The sequence below is a fragment of the Cyprinus carpio genome, chromosome B20 (assembly GCF_018340385.1).
Source record: "Cyprinus carpio isolate SPL01 chromosome B20, ASM1834038v1, whole genome shotgun sequence".
NCBI classification, from domain to species: Eukaryota; Metazoa; Chordata; class Actinopteri; order Cypriniformes; family Cyprinidae; genus Cyprinus; species Cyprinus carpio.
Genome location: NC_056616.1, coordinates 5,338,266 through 5,351,777, shown reverse-complemented (window position 1 = coordinate 5,351,777; position 13,512 = coordinate 5,338,266). Strand labels below are relative to the sequence as shown.

The 13,512-nt window shown below is 34.7% G+C and overlaps 1 protein-coding gene across 1 annotated transcript; it reads left to right on the top strand.

Annotated features, from left to right (window-relative positions):
• Positions 1 to 5,655: 5,655 nt before the first annotated feature.
• Positions 5,656 to 12,016, top strand: LOC109086740 (SNW domain-containing protein 1). Its single transcript, XM_042746396.1, has 15 exons — positions 5,656 to 5,768; positions 6,342 to 6,495; positions 7,183 to 7,344; positions 7,436 to 7,531; positions 7,846 to 7,961; positions 8,211 to 8,220; positions 8,286 to 8,386; positions 8,464 to 8,533; positions 8,705 to 8,770; positions 8,878 to 8,994; positions 9,397 to 9,538; positions 9,992 to 10,094; positions 10,472 to 10,589; positions 11,200 to 11,363; positions 11,588 to 12,016. The coding sequence occupies exons 1-15, from the start codon at positions 5,755 to 5,757 to the stop codon at positions 11,778 to 11,780; spliced, it is 1,626 nt and encodes a 541-aa protein (XP_042602330.1). The 5' UTR covers positions 5,656 to 5,754; the 3' UTR covers positions 11,781 to 12,016.
• Positions 12,017 to 13,512: the final 1,496 nt, after the last annotated feature.

Sequence of the window (13,512 nt, the reverse complement as noted above, 5' to 3'; positions counted from 1 at the left end):
TTGAGGTTACCATGTTGGAGCTTATTGATACTATTTTTTTATAATAAAGAGCACAAAAGAAATACCTGTTATGTCCTCCATAGTATGAAGGCCTACACGTTTAGGAACAGATATTGGGTTCTGCCCAAAGTCAAGCAACATAAAAGTAACGTAAAAGTAACGAGTAACATAAAAAGTTACTTTCCAAAGGGGGTAACTAAGTAAAGTAACGGATTACTTTTTTTAAAAGTAACGAGTAACGAGCAAACACTACTTTTTAAAAGTAACTTCCCCAACGCTGAACATATGAAACAAAGTTAAGCTCCAGCAAGCAAGCCTTCCCTTCTAAGTACTTTCATCTGCATGTTCCAGATTGTTAAGGACCTTCTGTACTATACTTTAGGGCTTGAAATTTGTTTGCTTCAATCTAGGACCATTTTGTTGCTCCAGGAGATCAACATCTCACAATGCTTGATGTTCAAGGCTGTTGAAATGGATTTTGGCGCTGTTCCCCATTGCATTGTTAACAGATGGACTGCTTACTCAACTACATTGAACATATGAGACCTTTGCACACCTGAGACCTTTGCATCGTTGGATATTATCAGTATGATTTTCCAATTTACATTACATATATAGCTGATGTCAGTTAATAACAATTAATTGATTGAATTGATACATAAAAAGGTTTTTCACCTTATTAGTTTCATAGAAACAACAGTTTAACTTTCCATAAGATATTGTTACTCTAATCCCAACCTAATCATTTGCATTTTATACACTTTATTCGTTTATTATTTATGGTATTCATTTTTACTCTTGTTTTATCTTTTTTAAATAAAAAGTATTTTATTAACCATGTGTCTTCCTCGTGTTGATAACATAGTAAGAGGCTCTATAAGAGGCTCCTCACATTGCATTAAGACAATATAGACACAGAAAATATACTGTAGGCAGATTTGTACCATTTCCCATTGATTGGAACTCCGTAATTATTGTCCTAATGGTGGAAATTGAAATGTTCAATGCTTTAGCTTTCTTTTTGACTTTCTATTTTGTGCTATTTTCTTGACTTCATATTTTTTGAAGCGCAACAATCTGTTGCTGCACATCAGAACTTTTATCTGTTTTTTTTTCTGTTTTTTTTTGTTCTTTTTGTGATGGATGGTAAAGGGAATTTGGCCCTTGTGTTCCTCATATTTATATTCCTATGAAACAGGAAGTCATGGCTGGATAATTTCATGTTCCTAGTCACCCTAGTGTGCTAAAAGTAAAAAAAAAAAATAATTTATTTTAATTAGGTAAAAAAAATAAAAGTAAAAGAGTAAATATGAATGAGAATCTTTAGACATTTTACTCATAAGAATTTCTAGAACTACAAATAATTGTGGCCAATGTGTATTAGAGAAAAAAAAAAAAAAAATATATATATATATATATATATATATTAGGGCTGTCAAATGATTAATCACGATTAATCACATCCAAAATAAAAGTTTTGTTTACATAATATATGTGTGTATACTGTGTATATTTATTATGTATATATAAATACACACACATGCATGTATATATTATATATAATATAAAATATAAGAATATAAATATATAAATGTATATACATGTAAATATTTTCTAAATATATAATTTATGTGTGTGTATTTATATATACATAATAAATATACCCTGTACACATACATATATTATGTAAACAAAACTTTTATTTTGGATGTGATTAATCGTGATTAATCATTTGACAGCCCTAATATATATATATATATATATATATATATATATATATATATATATATATATATATATATATATATATATATATATTGTTAATGGGAATTTGTTGAAAAGTTAGATTTTTGTGATTTTAAAAAATGTGTTTTTATTTACTTATTGTTTTTTTTTTTTTTTTTTTTCAAAAAAAAATACAGGATAAACAATACATATAAACAATACCATATTTTCTTAGGGTGCCAATATAATTCTGACCATGACACTTTTATTCAACACCGGATTAAAAAAAAAAAAAGTTTTCTCTTGTTCAGTAATTTTTTTTATTGGTTTTTTTTTTTGTCTTCATCTTCTTCTTCTTCTTCACTGCTATCGTTTTCCTTGGATTTGCTTCTCAGTTCCATACAATTTTAAGCTTTTCTGGGTTCATTCCATGTTTAATAAGCAACCTCTGTCATGCTAATTCAGATTAGCACAGTTGGTTTTAAATTAAACTGGTTTATTTTAGTTCAGGAATCCATAGTCCAGGAGTTAGTAATCTGCACTTAATCTGTGTTTCAGCAAACCGTTTTTTATACTATGATTAACTATTCCAGATTAAGCCTACTCTTGTCTTAATTTAAACCCTGTCCAGGAAACTGCCCCAATAGAAGGCACTTAGTGTACATTTAGTGTTAATCTACAGATTTGTAGGATTGACTTAATCATTCCTCAATAAGGGAAATATGGATTCTACATTTATAAATAAACTGCCTCTACTGAAAAGTCAAAAACTATATGCTTACTTATTAGAGTGAGCATGGTGAACCGGCTTTGAGCATTTTTAACTTCTGGTATTTCATTCTGCCTTATCAACGATCAGTTTTTGGAAGACTCACTTCAAAAAGGGATCCCAGTATTTCAACACAAATATAAATGCCTGATCAGAAATAAATGAAACTGCTTTTCCTTTTATCATGCCTGGTTGCCACAAAATTCATATCTCTTATCTTGTAATATTGAGACGACCTGATGACCAGGGAGATGACCTGACTGACAGAACTTCATATTTCTAATACAAGATCTGTCCCCAGCATTAACACAGCTTGTCCAAAACAGATACTTGGTTAAATGTTGAGTGAAGATCAGTATTAAAAGATGTTTTCTCATTGTCTCTGTGGAAAGAGACAATCAGGGAACAGGTTTACCGGGTTTTTGCCATCAAATAATATATTTGTCAGACTTGCATTTGCTGTAAATGAATGTGCCTTTAAAGAAAGTTTACTTATGTGGAACACAAACAACAATTAAAGCAAAGAAAGCAATGTCCCACCTGAATTGTTTCAAGCCTGAATGATACAGTTGCATAAAGCACTGGTAATCTGTGCATGATGTTAAGTCAACCCTGTTGAAAAATTAAATCAGCAAAAAAAAAAAAAAAAAAAATTATGATCTGGTTTAAACTGGTCATGTGCTGGTCCAAAGATTGTCCTAATCATATCTCCTGTTCAGGACCAGCTTAAACTAGCTCATGACCAACTAAGGACCAGCTTTAACCAGCTCAAACCAGCTGCCATGCTTCAAAACATACCTAACCAGCATGCAAAATGTTTTTTTGTTGTTTTTGTTTTTTTCAACAGGGAATGCATCCTGTTGTGCACTGACACTGCTGCAATAATTGATTGCACAAGTTTTATTCATAGAAGTTTAATATTGCCGTATTTAATATAACAATCCAAATTTTATTCAGTCAGAACTTTTCTGTCTCAGTGGCTGGTTCTTGGCAAGAATAAACTGCAAACTGGGCTAGACTTTGTGCCGATAATCAAAAGCCAGAGCAGGACATGCACGATAACTCCTAACAGCATTATGATCAGTGCCAAGATGCGGGTCCACTCTTCTGTATCCTTACACTTCTGCTCAGCTGTTACCTTAAAGGTGTTGCATGACACTTCTATATTATTCTGTTAAATCAGCATGATCAGAACTTAATAGGCTACCTGTTGATCAGGCTGAGAAATGCTACTCACAGTATTCTGACTGAGCCCCACTAACTCAAAGTCAGAGCACTCTATCAACTTTTTTTTATTTTTTTTTTATTTTTTGCCAGATCTTTTTAGGTGGCTTGGCCAGGCTGCCTTTACCTTTTCCATTTTGGTGGGATTGTCTGACGCCATTTTCCACCAATGTAGAAGGGGAATGAAGAAGCAGAAATTTATCAGGAAACAAAGAAATATAAATGGGACATCAGATTAGTGAGCTCTGAAAAAAGGGATAAATATCATTAGTAATCAGAACATTCCAAAAGTAATTTGGTTATCAGGTTTGGGCTAGTTTAATTTTGTTTGCTCACCTGTCAGGCTTTACTGTTGGATCTACTTTCATGCTACTGGGGCAATGCTGACTGATGAGTGGAGGGATTGAATTGACAATAATAAGCATTACTATATTCTAATCCATTAGATACAGTTACTGTCTGTTTCAATACACTGGTGTGCAATAAAGGCAACATTTACAAATTATCCAAAGTGTTGGAAGAAGGAAGCTATCTGTCTAACTGAAGAACAGGGCGTCGTACTGAGGGCAGAATACGTGGGTAGTTTTAAATGGAAACTGACATTTGGCATGGCTGGAGGAGTCCATTGTGGCCCTTTTGCTGAGATAATGGTAACTGTCTTCTTTAGTTAAACTTCCTCATTGCTCAGTGCTAACACAAGGTGTAGGAGTCCAACACATCAGTATTCTGGGGCTACACACAGCTCGGCAGCCCTGTGAATTAACACTCAATCTGTCATCTGCAACCAGTGAAATATCCGGGAAGGCTAATGCAGACGGATGGGAAAGAGACATTAGCTGAGGAAGTGATGTATTAACACAACACTATGTCTCTAAACTACTTTATAGCCATAGCATGTTCTTTTCCTAGGTGAAACAAAATACCACTTTTCAAGAGACATAAATGCATTTAGCAATAACATGCTGCTATGTTGTCGCCAAACCCAGATTTAATTATAATGGGGGCAGTAGGCAGCATAGTTTTAAAACTCTGGGCTGGTAAAGCAAGTTTACAGGTCAGACATGAATGACCTTTTAGTTTAAGAGACATGGTGAGAACATCTCTTTTCTTTAGCTTTTCACCCCAGGTTCCATAAATTCTCCAGTTCTCAGGACCCTCGCTTTCTACTATGCATAGATTTTGCTATTCTAACTATTCTAGTTGCTTTTTCATTTCATTTTACATTGCTACATATGTGAAATACAATGGAAAGTAATGTAATGGAAATGGAAAGTAACCACTGCCCTGAAAATAAGCAAATTGTTTAGACTGGATTAATCAATAGTCTTTAAATTGTTTGCCTGAGTAAGTGGATGACCCTGGTCTCCATTAGACTCTTTTTATGAATTTTTAATGACAGTGTCCCCACAATAAGATATCACACCATTGATTAATTTCACAGACAGAAATGAATGACTGACAGGAGGACGAACAAGATGTGACAGATGGGATTGTTGAAGTTGATGGTGTGCACTGATGACAATGTCTGTTCTCTCAGTTTTATGTCATGTCACATAATTTGTGTAAATAGATAACATGGTATTTTTTTATAGGAGAAAATAGTGGTGGTGTGACTTAGTATTTAAATCACTGTGCTGGAAAAAAAGCAGTTGACTGTTATAATGATTAGTGCTTTTCTTAATTTTGTTGTTTCATTTAAATATCAACATTTGTGAGACATTGTTTTAAGGATATTTGATCTAATTTTCTGTCTGTGAAAAAAAAAAAAAAAAATATATATATATATATATATATATATATATATATATATATATATATATATATATATATATATATATATATATATAAATATATATATAATAACATATTGATCGATGCATCATCATCCTACCATCCTGCATGTAAATATGTTTATAAATTCCGTACAATATATGCTGTACTCTTTTAATTTATCCAGTGAATGGGCCTTATCTTCCCCAAACATCGCGAGACGGTATTTCAGTGGCGTGACGTCAGAAGGCACAGAAACAGTCAACATGTCGCTGGCGAGGTAAGTCGAACTGAATTTATTTTTATGGTTTTATGTTTGTGCTTTTGCATTAAAGGTATATATCAAGAAGTTTACGTGTTTTTATTTCTCCATATATGATGTTTGTTGTTAATTTGCGTTCTTCATTAGCCGAGTTGTATTATTTGACGCTCTGAGGCCTAGCGGTCTTGTGTTCTTTGTATTACACTGATGCTAAGAAGCTAATGCTACGTCAACAGCAAAGCAAGAAAATAACATTTTTGATACATAGATAAATATCAAATACGTGAAAAATATCTTTTTCATCCATATCCATTCTCATAAAATTCTTTATAAAAGGCTATAAATATTTGTTACGTTTCCATTCCTAGAGGAAGTATGTTAGGTAACGTACCTCTTGTACGTAAAGGAGACGTTTGTTTTAACTTAGCCTTTGTCTAATTTCTCTCTGGTTGAAATACGCGGTGTTCACAATGTCTACATCATACGCCCATATACTAATGTGTGTGGATTACATACAATATATAGGGATCACCCGATGATTTAATATTTTCTGTTTCCTCACTTGCTTTTTTTTTTCTCTCCATCTTGTAGTTTTCTCCCTGCACCCACCCAACTGTCCCAGGACCAGCTGGAGGCAGAGGAGAGGTCTCGTCTTCAGAGGTCCCAGTCCACTGCTTTGGTCTCCACCCGCAGAGAACCTCCTCCTTACGGCTTCAGAAAATCATGGGTGCCCCGGTCACTAGAGGTACTGCACAGGAGATATGTATATAAATTAGTGCTGGGCAATGATTAATCACACCCAAAATAAAAGGTTTTGTTTATATAATATGTGTGTATATTTATGTATATATATAGAGAGAGACACACATACAGTATATATTTTGGAATGTTATTTACATGTGTATATTTGTATTTGTATGATTTGTGTTTTTTATATATATATATAAACATAACTCATGTTTCTTAAATATATGCATGCATGTCTGTGTATTTATATATAGGCCTAGATTATAAATATACACCGTACACACACACACATATTATGTACACAAAAACTTTTATTTTGGATGCGATTAATTGCGATTAATCATTGCCCAGCACTGATATAAATATATGTTAGACATACATGCTATGCTAGAAGGTGTGCATTCAAACTGTTGAATGCACAGGTAGCTCCAGTCAATCACATTCTGCATTTGTGTTGTCTTCATCTATGTGTATGAGTTAAAGGGGTCATCGGATGCGACATGCACTTCACAAGTTGCTTGAAGTGAAATGTGTGTTGGCAGTGTGTGTACACAACCACCCTATAAATTATCTGCCGCTGTGAAAAAAGCACCTGGATTTAGCTGGTGGCAGGTGTTATGTTTCCTATTCTGCTGAAATCATACTGTAAATTGCTTTGCTAATCTTACGTCTGATATTGTTTAAGGACTTTGGAGATGGAGGAGCTTTTCCAGAGATCCACGTGGCCCAGTTTCCTCTAGAAATGGGTAGAAAGAAAAGGACCTCTAATGCTCTGGCAGTACAGGTGGATGCAGAGGGCAAGATCAAATATGACGCCATTGCTAGGCAAGGTCAAAACAAAGACAAGGTGCCTCATCTTCTTGTGTTGTTAAATTGTTCATATTTTCAGTGGTTCAAAGCTGAAGATGATGTGATGTCATACTTTTTTTTTGGAACAGGTCATATTCAGTAAATACACAGACATGCTTCCTAAGGAAGTGCTGAATGAAGATGATCCTGAGCTGCAGAAACCTGATGAAGAGGCTGTACAAGAGGTGAGGTCACCAAAGAACAAAAAGTAAATTAAAATAGTTTTTTCTCAATATTGTTGTTTGACTAATGACATAGTAAACAGAAGCAGATCTGTTAGGCTTCATTTACATGGCAGTGTCTGACAAATCCTGGTCTGAAATCACTAACGTTAATGCAGTGGGATTTTCTTGACTGGTGTTAAACAGCATAAACATTATTAGTACTATTGTTGTTGCTTTAAATTGGTTTTAATCAAGCAATAATCCTCGTGAGTTTCTCCTATTTATGAAGTCAAGCCAGCATAATACAACTGTCCTTTTTCCCCCTCTTGCTGTAGCTTACAGAAAAGACCAGATCAGCTCTGGAGAAACAGGTCTCACAGAAAATTGCTGCCGCCATGCCGGTACGTGCTGCAGACAAACTGGCCCCAGCTCAATATATCAGGTATGAGGAGTTCCACTGCAAATGACCTTGCATTTGAAGTATAAAGAAATGTGTTGGGATCAATAAACTGTATTAAACTATATTAAAAGTATGTTGTTGATTACCACAGCAAATTATTTAAACTAGTCCCTTTGATTTAAAAAAAGAAAAGTGGAGCTTAAGCGTGAATTATTCAGTGCAAACAAAGTTGTCTAAATCGTTTTTTATAAGGTAGGAATAGATGCAGTTGTCTTTGCATTGCAAGATGTTGTTGACAAGTTCACAAAATGTTAGTAAGTGTTCATATAATGTATATAATTTTTTTAAATAAATATATAAATTTTTTTTTTTTAGATTAATTTAAATAAAGGACTCGCATTTAACTCCGGTGCAAAACAGAGAGTTATCCGTATGGTGGAAATGCAGAAAGATCCAATGGAACCCCCGCGGTTCAAGTATGTCGCCTTAATCTTAGTTTTAAGAGAGTGAGTGTGATCTGTGTAGGAAACTCAATGTTTGTGTTTTCTAACAGAATCAATAAGAAAATTCCTCGTGGACCTCCATCCCCTCCTGCTCCAGTCATGCACTCTCCAAGCAGAAAGGTAGGAGTTTGATCCCAGTAACTATTGATCCCAGCATCGACAGTAATCAGCTTTGTTTACAGTCAGAATCCACAGAAACCTGTCTGGAGGAAATCTTTCTGAGAACATCTTAACTAACCTCAAGGAGTCCCCCCCCCCCCCTTTTTTTTTTCTTTTTTCTTTTCCTCACAGATGACTGTGAAAGAACAGCAGGAGTGGAAGATTCCACCTTGTATATCCAACTGGAAGAACGCAAAGGTATCACTGAGCCTCCATCAATTATTCATCTTTTTATTGTTGGTTAAAAATATTGACAATGAATACAACTGTGTTGTTTTCTCACATCTCTCATTGTTGCTTCTCAGGGTTATACCATTCCGCTGGACAAGCGTTTGGCTGCTGACGGACGAGGACTTCAAACCGTCCACATCAATGAGAACTTTGCCAAGCTGGCTGAGGCTTTGTACATTGCAGACAGAAAGGTATAACACCTTCCCTTAACACTCTGAATCCCGTGTTGCTAAGTTTGCTGACTTTTAGAAAGTTAAGAAATCTTCAGGACTCTGTCAACATTACAGAACAGTTTCTCAGACCAAAATAATGTCTGCAGCACTATATGGGGATAACTCTTATCTCAGGGTGACATCTGTAAAAGAATAGTCATGGCTTTCTCTAAGATAAATTTGGAGACTAATTAATTTACTGTTCTAGCTTCTTCCTGGTGGAAATGCTCACTTTTCACAATGTAAACAGTTCCCAATGAATGAGAAAATAAATTAAAAAGTTCTTCTTTGGGTTGGCCACTATTTGTTTAACTCTGTTTTGTTTTAACTGATGTGTGTGCAAGACTGATACTGATGTTTTTGGTTGTGTGATGTGTACAGGCCAGAGAGGCTGTGGAGATGAGGGCTCAAGTAGAAAAGAAGATGGCCCAGAAGGAGAAAGAGAAGAAAGAGGAGAAGCTGAGAGAATTGGCTAAAATGGCCAGAGACAGGAGAGCTGGTATCAAAGCCCACGGTGACAAAGGTAGAAAAACATACACCATCACGCAATGTCTACAATGAGGATTGGGAATGCTTTTTAAATTTGAATTAAATCCTTAGGCAACTTGGTATCAAACTGGATTCAGAGTTATTTAAATTTGATTTTAAAGTTTAAGTAGCATAAAATGGAATGCATTTAAAATGAATGTATACTATTTCAGTATGAATCATCCTTTTACATCTTATCTAACACAATGTATGGGATACATTAGATATTAATGTATAACAATCATTGACAGTTATTGCTGCCTGCATTTTATCATTTAAAATTCATAACATTTTAAATTGAATATGTTATTAATAGATTTTCTAATGAAAAAGTAAAAGAATTAGGTTTTTACCCTGGTTTTGACTGACCCTCATGTCCAGTCAAGTCACAAGTGTGCTGTCAGATCTGTTGGCGAGATCACCTTCTGTGTCTTTGATTTCCTCTCAGGTGGTGAGGACACAGAAGTCCGGGAGCGTGACGAGATCCGTCATGATAGGAGGAAAGAAAGGCAGCACGACAGGAACATCTCCAGAGCCGCTCCTGATAAGAGGTGCATGCATTTTTTAAAACTTTTGCCCTGAATCATTCATGTTCTGGTAGAACTGGTGCACAAATTCTACTTTAACCTACATGATTTAGCGTTATTTTCTGTCCTCTGATCTCACACGAGTCCCACAGGTGTTCAATTTTACACCAGGCACCTTTTAGAGAAACAAACTGACGCATCCTCTGTTCAGACCAAGCTCGTCATACTTCTTAAAATGCATTTAATCTGTTGTTGTAATCGTTTTAATTATTCATGCTTTTTCCTCAAAAGATGTTTGTGTGACAATTCCCCAAATTGCCAGTTTGAGACTTGTGTAATGTAGTGTGATAAGTGTGTTAATGTGAGTTTAACTGATGTCGGTGTGATTTTGGTCTGTTCAGGTCGAAACTACAAAGAGATCAGGACAGGGACATCAGTGAGCTTATTGCCCTGGGCCAGCCGAACCCCCGTACCTCCAGTGAGGCTCAGTATGACCAGAGACTCTTCAATCAAAACAAGGTAATCAACCCTTGGGCTTTGCTAATCTTAGATTACTGATTTCAGGTCAGTAAGGAGATCATTAAAATGGGAAGGTACTTTTGCCTTTTTGTTTAGATTAGTTAGGTGTGCAATTAAACACATGAAATAAAACTAAACTTTTAATGTTATTAATGTTGATCTTATAGTGCATGATTTATCTGTGTTTAAGACAAAGACCGAATCTATAAACTTTCATCAAAATTTAAGAACTTTATCTGCCCCTAACTTTTCTGTTGATCAGTCTAAGAACTTATGAGCAGGAAGTTTGTTAATATCGAAGTCATTTCATATCATCATCTAATCAAATATTGAATTCCTGGATATTCACCACAAAATATAACAATTTGGTTTCAATCTAAAGTACTTGCCAATGCATGTCTTATGCCAATTATTGGTCTAAATGGGAATTAAAATCAAATCGTGATCAAACGACGATCAAAATTTTTAGACTGAGAAATTAAGTCAGTGAGTTCGAAATGTTAAAAATTCAAGTCCAGTAATCAGAAATGTCTGTTAGATGCATACTTTATAGCTGTACATTTGCCTTATTTTTTATAGGTATGAAACTCATTCTTCGCTTGTTTTTCAGGGGATGGACAGTGGTTTTGCTGGTGGAGAGGATGAGATGTATAATGTGTATGATCAGCCCTTCAGAGGTGGTAGAGACATGGCACAGAATATTTACAGGCCCACTAAGAGTGCAGATAAGGACATGTATGGAGACGACCTGGACACACTCATGCAGAGCAACAGGTATGGAGACACCTGGACTGAATATTTGCATGCATAAAAAAAAAAATAAAAAAATAAACTTTTTAAAGAAATTAATGAAGATTTGAGTAACATTTTAGGTAAGAAGCAAAGGTGATCATTACTTAAAACTAATAAGTTTTCTTAGAAAGGCCCTATTTGTCATGTTTGTTTATTGTTTTACTGTTACTTCTGGTGTAATGTAACCATGTCCCGTCCTGTTCTAGGTTTGTTCCTGATCGGGAGTTCTCAGGTGCTGACCACGGCCCCCGCAGGGATGGGCCTGTGCAGTTTGAGGAGGATCCTTTCGGTTTGGACAAGTTCTTGGAAGAAGCCAAACAGCACGGAGGCTCCAAAAGGGCATCCACTAGTGGGCGCTCCAAGGACTACGACCATGAGAAGAAACGCAGGAAGGAGTGAGACGCTTCCTTTGTCCACAGCTGCAGGGTCAAATCCTCCCCTCCCCCTACTTTTTTTTTTTTGTAGCTGTGAATTGAATTATGAAACATTAGTAATATGGTATATCATCCTTTTTTTTTATCATCCTTTTAAATCTACATGTTTTCTTTAACTCAAAAGTGTGAACTTAAACCTGTCGTACTGCAAAGCCAACCTAATAAATTTCTTGTAGAGGATTAAATTGAATTTTAAAGATTGTTTATGGTGGGTGTAAGATTTGTCTATAGTAATCTCTTAACAGTGCTCCAACTACTTTGGTGCAAGGTGAATTTAAGTATAAATGGCTCTCTCTATTAGTCTTATAAATCCAGTCCACAGTGGTTTCAGCTGCTGAGTCTGCTCTTTATATCCAAGAGCGAATTAAGACTCTCAGAAAACGTGTTGCTTGAGTTTGTTCAAGGGAGGAAAGATTAGTATTGTTTATTAGTTTTAGAGCCTTATAGAGAATACATTGCTAACAGTTTATGCCAAAAATTAATCTTTTATTTGGTCTCAAGAAATGGGTTGACTAATTCTTTAAATAATTTTCTGTCCCCTAAGATTTTTTAAATATAAAAATAAGAAAGGATATCATACATTTTATATGGAACTTATTTAACTGAAACTGAAAAGAAGAACTGAAAATAGATTTGTTGTGAAAACAGCTTAAAATTTAGAAATTGCTAGTTAATTCAGAACAAATTCAGAAATTGCTAGTGAATTTAATAAGTTATTAAAAATTTGAGATTGATTTTTTAATTAGTAATTTATTAATTGTTATTGGTTTTTATAGGTTATTAAAAATGGTTGGTAATATAAGCGTTTTCACAGTAAGTTGTCACGTACAATGCTGTTTACCATCACACAAGCATTTAAGGAAAACAAAAGAGCAGATGGCTGAGTAGTGGCAATGATGAAGAAATGTAATGCTGTAATAATTAGGTGTCATTATCAGAATGTCTTTTTTCATGAGGTTAGTTGACTCATACTTTTCCGGGTTTTTCTTTGAAACATTAAACATGGCCTTGCAATTTATATAACAATCACTTAAAGGTTCATTAATACCCTAATTGCATAGTTTAAAGATGCTTCCTTTAAACTTTTTCAAATAGTAAAAGTGCCCCAATATATCTGAAACTGCAGAATTTCTCTTCATAACACTGAATGATTTCATTATATGCAGTAATAATTTCATCTGCATTATATAGTGCTATATTTGTTATGCCAGAATGCAAAAAAACTTGCTAAGAGTCATGAGGCCACTCTAACTCAAAGGTTATCTTTCATTTTGCAATGGATTGCACATTGGAAATGTTTAATATAGAAGTTGCTAATATGATTTAGGTTTCCTAATTGAAACATTCTATGCTTGAGTAATTTCAACTCATTTTAAATGCCTGGACTTGTATGATATTTGGTTATGGTTTTTTTTTCCTCCTACATTTGAATTATTTCTTGAAAAATGAGCCCAATTGACTTAATGATTAAATGTCCCCACAGAATTTAAAGGGCCAATAAATAACAGCAACTTCTCTGCTCAAAACTGTACTGGGATTTATGTGTTGCTTAAAGGAATGTCAGTCCCATTTATTACCTTTTGATTACTATTAATATATCACTGGAAATTTAGCAATCACAAGGTCCACTGTTAAAATAAGTTGCTGTTTTGTTGCACATATTTCATTGGCTAATTTTACAAGTACATAGCACTTGG